Raw genomic sequence first — 6852 nt, 5'->3', positions numbered from 1 at the left:
TGATTCGTGTAGTACATGAGGCAGAGCACAGATCACTGGGGGTGGGTGCAGAGGGATAAGTTCCCCCCGGGGGTGGGAGCCTGCAGTGTAATAACTAAGGGGATCCCTCGGCGAGGCCTGTGCGTTACAGCGACCTACATGACCCATACAATGAGTGCAGGGCTTGGAGTGATAGCTGATAGTATGTCTGGTGGGAGGGTGCTGCGAGCCCACTACTAAATGATGATTGTCATCAAAATTGACATTGGAATTTAGTTTTATTAATATTAAAACTCGCCTTTTTCTGATATGTACCTACTCTCATACTAAACTTTTAAATATAATTAGTGTCTTCAGAATAATCCCCCCCCCCCCCCCCCCCCCCCGAAGTATATTTTAACACTGAGCTTCAGGTGCTTACTCTGGGACCCTGACTGTTATGTTAATTGGCATCTTCTAGCTATGTCTATGTCCTCCTGTAGGCCCATGTATGGCATTATCTTATCTCCCCAGTTCATTCACCAAATTGTCATGCTTAGTATGTAAGTTCTCGGGCAGGGCCCTCTTTCCTCTTGCCCTTAAATTGGCTACAGACTCGTGGACTGCACAACTGCCTTTCCCTCCCTGCAGTCTGCCACCTCTTGCCCTACAGTGACCTACCCTATCTATTGACCACTGGTTAGTAACCATCGATGATCTGATGGTGGGTTTTTCACCATCAATGGCAGTTCACTGAAGGTAAACTTCGGTGGCTGATCCCCAATGGTGAGTGCCTGCCCTGCTATGTGCGTGCCCTGTCTGCACATAGTTAAGCCTTCAATGGTTAATTACTGATGGTGAAAACCATTGACCATCTAACTTCTACTCTCCATGTCCTTGCCCTACCTTGTCAGTTTTATTGCTGTATGATATGTCAAGTTACACTGTTACTATGTACAGTCCCTGTAATAAACTTTAAACTGAAAGATAATACTACATATAAGTGATTGTCTTTGTTGGACATCCAGCCCAGGCACAACTCTGTAGGACCTGTATCTCAATTAAAAATGAACAGAATGGGGTGAATGTATAAAAGGTCATTCTTACCTTGAGCAAATCACACTAAAAACAGACAGTAATTGTAAAGAACTGCATTTTAACAAAACAGTATATGAAATAAAAGAAAATACGAAATACAGTACTATTCAATGAATCATAAGCTAATATAATTGATTTGTTATGTCTAATTTCAGACGCTGACTGGGAAGGAGATAGAAATTGATATAGAACCTACTGACAAGGTATGGTAATGGGGCATTAGTTCTAGTGTGTCTTTTATGTATAGTGTATGACTATGAGCTGAATACTACAAACAAAATAATTTTATTTGTATCCCAGTCATGTATACATTACTTTAGAAATGCAGACTGGGTATAGAATTAAATAATAAAAAGTCACTCCTATATTTGCACATGTACGGTACCCAGTGGCTTGTATTTTTTCTTGCTTGAACAATTCTAAAACACTGATGGGTTCTTCACTTTAGCTCAGTATTTCCCAACCTTGGTCCTCAAGGCACGCTAACATTCCAGGTTTTAGAGATACCCATGCTTTAGCTGGTGCTAATACTTTCAGTGTAATCTAAATTTAATACAGGGTGGTGAATTAAATGCATAGAGCAGGGGTTCTCAACTCCAGTCCTCCAACAGGTCATGTTTTGTGGATTTCCTAGTCATGCACAGGTGAGTTCATCTATGTTGCTGGGTCAGCAATTATCCCATCTGCTTCCACAGACCGAAATCCTCAAAACATGAGTTGTTGGGAACACTTGAAGGTTGAAGTTGAGAGCCACTGGTGTAGAATATAATAAAAGTTTCGTACTCTTATTATATAAACGGCTAATGTGACATATGTTAAGAGGTTTTCTATACTGAATCCATGCCATTTCTTTGCAAAAATAGCAGGTTAAAATTAATTAATTTCTGAGCTACCACTTCGCAGAACATAGCCATGCATGACTTCATAGGAGACATACAAAATCTGCAATGTTTGTGATTGTGAGGATTCGGAATGGCAGCCATTTACAATAGGCAGTCTCCCTGATGTATAATGCATCTCCTGTTCCCCTGGGTCTTTCCTTTCTCAAAGCATAGGTAGGCCAGGCGTGTTTACTGTAGCTAATAAAGGTGCCCATACACGGTGAGATTAAGCAGCCGATCCGACGGACTGGTACGATTTGGCTGTACAGTGTATGGGCATGATATCGGACAGAGCGCGCTCCCGTGGGGTCGTACATCGCACACCCTGATCTTACTGCAGGTTCAGTCGATCAGGGGATGCGATGTGCGATCCCATGCAGTGGGTGGGGAAGAGGGGAGCTGGCGTATAGGGCGGTCGGCCACCCGATTGCACCGAGTGCACCGCCCGTTATGTCGATCGTCTGATCCCCCGTCGCATCGCCTGGTGCATTGCATATCACACCATGGCAAGCTTTACTTTCTCTTTGGCCCAAAGACTCACCATCTCATGCTATGTGCCAAGGACAGGACTGGCTACCTGAGGGATACCAGCCTGCTATCTCCAAGACCAGATCTGGATGTAAAAACGAAAAAAGTGCCTACCTGGCTGAATGCTAGTGTTTTGCACATCGTTACAGTAACAGGCAGGCTGAAAAGGGATATGGAACTGGTCTGGCCATTTTAAAGATCGAGTACACGGTTCCTTTCTCATACCCATGGAGAAATTGCGCCCAAATGCTGTATGGAGCCATACCAAACAGCTGAAAGAGACCTGCTCGAGTTAAGCCTCTAAAGTTAGGGGTGTTTTTATATGGTTTTCTGCTACTGCTAGTTTGATTAGCGACCATATTTTTTCCAGTGCTCTTGTAGAAACTGGTGAAGTATAATCTGTCACAGCAATGTAAAGTATGTGTAGCCTGTGATGGAACTTTTTCTGTTAAAAATGTAGATGTCTCCTCTTGTAGATAGGTAGAAATAAAAGAAGCACCTTGTATTTGACTTCTCATAGATAAAGGAGTATTAGAGGTCGTAATCCACGTACTCACAAGCAAGGGAGAAGAAAACTTAAAGTATAGTGCAGATTTTGAAAGATATTTATTAAATGGTGTGAATCTTATATAAATCCAATTTCAGCAACCATTCTACACATCCTTGAATTTCTACTAGATGGTCCCAGTAAATGTCTTTCCTTATTCAAGCCCAAAGTACAAGTATCAGCACCAAATGTTGCCCACTAAATTTGCTACAGAAGAATTGGTCATTCATGCTGAAAATAATTTACTCATCTATTAGGACTTTTGTGGGTCGGTTGGGTTCCAATCTAGTGCTTATTGCTCTGATGGATGCCCCGTTTGAACCGATACAGGAAGTCTCTAAGATGGATCATACTGATACTTTTTAAATATCTGCAAAGCTATAGTGGTTTTTTTATGTTGTGTTGCCATCTTTTTAACCACTGCTGGTGGATGCAAAACAAAAGAAACTGCATTACCTAGATCTAGTGAGCACACTCATTGTATACTTATCCAGAACAGAAGACTTTAGGACTGTACAACAATTGTTTGTAATTCCAATGGGACCTTGGAAATGTCATAGCTCTGCCAAGCAAGCCATTTCCAAATTGTACTATGTAGTAGTCATAGAAGCATACTAAAAAGGTGGGCAAAAGGTACCAGAAATACTAAGAGCCAACTCAACTCAACCAATGGCAACCTCTTGGGCAAAGAGTGCACAGGCCTTGCTTACAGAAGTTTGAAAGGCAGCAGGCTGGGCATCTATCCATACCTTCTCTAGTCATGATGATCTAGATGTATTAACCTTTGCTGACTTTGTCTGGGAGACATGCTCTTCATATAGCCTGTGGCTGGGGGCCCAAACCACACGATTAAGATGGCCATCACAACATAAAAGTAAAACTTCCCTTGCTGTGGTGCCAAAAAGGGGAAATGTTGGCACTGTGTGCCTAATGTGGACTGAATATATACAGCTAACATAGTAGTAAAAAGTACATCTATAATAACGTGCTATTTAATGGCTGTCACTGCCGCACTGGAATAGTTAGTGTCCAGTGCTGAAGGGGATTAAGGTCTGGTGCTGCAGGCCCGTTGCAGAAATGTATTTTTAATCTATTGATAAGGTTATTTCTATTTTAAGCAACAGACTTGTTTTTTGTTTTTTTTTGACATTCTGACATAGGAAGATGTATGTTATCCTGGGTTCGGCAAAAGCTTAGTGGTTTATTTAGTAGATGGCGGCTTGTAATGGCCAGCGCTTCCCAGCATGTTTAAGCCTGATATTTAAAAGGGCAATGCTTTTATTGTCAAAACACAGGCTAAATAGGCTAAATAAAACCTTTTTTTATTTTTGAAGAAGAGTTTCCTGTAGAATTGAAAAATGTTAAAGTTGACTAATCGTATAACTGTTTTAAATCCAGATTGGTAACTTGTGTGGCATCTTAGCTTAGATGCGCTGCAGTTTGTCATCCTCCCTTTTCTTTTCTCTGGTAGAAAATATTCAAATAGTGAATTTGACAGATTGTTGTGAATTGAATTAAAATCCACCTTTGGGAGGCATTGTTTTTCTGATGGCGGTTCATAAATGTTTAAAAGCTATATTTAATCACATGCAAGTTTTGTGACCCAAACTTAATTAGTTTAGAGCGACATTGTAGCTGATCAACATTGTACTTACTTCCTAGGCACCTGCATCTATTTTGTATTCTGTGACCATGAGATAAGTGCAAACGCTTATCCATTTCCCAGATGTCTTGAGTTTGTGCCCATTGTCTCTGTGCTCACCTTCTTCCAAAACCGAACTGTAACAGTAAGCGGCCAGTGAGGAATTAGCGGTCACCATCCAGGAGGTGCTACAGCAGTGTGACACCCATACTCAGGCGTAAGCATTCCAAGTGCTGGTGGTGGCAGTGACGTAACCTCGTATGACGCAATACGGGGCAGCAATAAAGGTGGTTGCTGACTAGCCCAAGTGAATCTATATATGGCATTTATAGTTTGACCTGTCTTTGGTGGGAACAAATAAAACCAGAACGGACATGTCTGGGTCTGGAATTTGCATAATCTTATGGAACTTAATCGAGGTAAATGACTAGTATAAAAATGCACTGGTACTTTAATTCCTCCAAAAATACTCCACTGATATATTTTGCTTCCAGGAAACCCATATGCTAAGCTCCCCAATGTAATTACTTTTCTACATCAGGGTCCATAGGGTATCCACAGGATACCTTGCGAGTATAGGTGATGACGTCAGGCATCGGGCACCATAGAGTTAAGAAGGTAAGCAGTGGGACCCTGCTGAACATGGTCCAGAGTCCCCAGGCAGGGGGCTCCCTGTGGACTGGCTGCAGCGTGGAGCCAGGTACTAACCTGCGCTTCCACTACCCCCCCCCAGGGACAGCGGACCGCGGCAGAGCGGTAGCGCTGCAGCGTCCCAGGGGTTAAATGCATGCCAGGGGAGTGCGCCTTCCCTGTCTCAGTCGGCGCCTCCCCCGCTGCACACAGCCCTCTCTGCACATGCTGACTGGCCCTGTGGCAGCGCTCCTCCCCCAGGCCAGCCCCCTCTATGCTCCTCGGTGGCCATCTTTCTCAACGCATGGTGAACGCTGCTGGAAGCTTGAAACTGAGGCATCGCGGTCTGGGTCCCCCAGCATACCTCTCCTCCGCTTGGTCAGGTCTGTGTATGCAGCGCTGTGTCTTACCAGGCTCCGTGTCTGAGTAGTTGAGTATCAGTGCTGATAGTGCAGGAATTGATTTTCTTTGCATTGTATGTGACTTCTGCTAGCGCTGCTGCCTGTACTATTTTCACTGTCCCTGATCTTTCTGCTAAAGCCCTTGCGGTGCGGTGCTTGCAGGGTGGTCTCACACTATACTAACAAGTATCTGTGAGAGGGGTCACATACTTACCATCATGTCTGAGAGTGACTTTCCTCTCCAGCCTCTGTGTACTACGTGTAAGGTACCAATAGCGGAGGGGGAGGGTAGCGCGGAGGGGCTATGTTGGCAGTGTTTTTATTGACGCTGCCAATTACTGTCACGGCTCCGGTACAGGAACCGCCCTGGGCTTGTTTCGCCAAAGCGCTTACAACCCTGGTGGGCCAGTTAGCTCCGCAGCCTGCGTTCTCACAGATGGGATTGTCTCAGCAGTCAGTGGTGTCGTCACCCATGCAGGGTTTCCCGAGGCAATTGATGATACCCCACAGTCTCCCTATTTCCCCTTCCCAGGTCTCTCAGGAGCCTGCGTGGGTTAATTCGCTGACAAGTTCTGTACAGCACTTGTCGGACGTGTTACAAGGGGAGTCTGTGTTGCGGCCACATAAGCGGCCGGTGGAGTCTGTCTGCTTATGAGGATGACGACGTGACGTCTGATGATGAGGAGATTCTGGATCTTTCGGACCAGGAACCTCTCCGTACTAAAGAGTCGGACGCTAGGTCCAAGGTATATATTCCTGGACTTATTCGGGCAGTCCGCACAGCTTTAGTGATTGAGGATGAAGATCCTCCGGTGTCCAAATCTAAATATGCCTTTTTTTAAGGATATTAAGGGTGACGCCACAGTGTTTCCTCTTTCGGGTCAGTTAGTGGACTTTCGGGTTAGTTAGAGGAAGCGCGGATAATTATTTTTCTAAGTGGGAATCCCCTCCACAGGTGGATTCTCATGTGACACCCCTAGTCTGTAGTGCCACGTTGCCCATGCCCTCCATGTCTTCCCTGAAGGATGCTACGGACCGTAAGGTGGAGATCTGCCTAAAGTCCGTTTATTCTCTTGCGGGGGGGGGCAGCTAGGCCGGCTATGGCCATTTGTTGGGTAGCCAGAGCTATGGAGCGCTGGGCTGATACGTTGTTCGGCTGAGCAGACG

General features: G+C 44.7%; 1 protein-coding gene across 1 annotated transcript in view; it reads left to right on the top strand.

Annotated features, from left to right (window-relative positions):
* NEDD8 (NEDD8 ubiquitin like modifier) overlaps positions 1-6852 on the top strand; it is a 32955-nt gene that overhangs the window by 302 nt on the left and 25801 nt on the right. The window contains exon 2 of the mRNA XM_088470039.1: positions 1212-1259. Coding sequence (XP_088326165.1) covers positions 1212-1259 — 48 coding nt within the window. The remainder of the gene's footprint in view (positions 1-1211; positions 1260-6852) is intronic.

The sequence above is a fragment of the Taudactylus pleione genome, unplaced genomic scaffold (assembly GCF_031769625.1).
Source record: "Taudactylus pleione unplaced genomic scaffold, aTauple2 ptg000095l, whole genome shotgun sequence".
NCBI lineage: Eukaryota > Metazoa > Chordata > Amphibia > Anura > Myobatrachidae > Taudactylus > Taudactylus pleione.
This window is presented reverse-complemented; position numbering and strand designations above follow the sequence as displayed.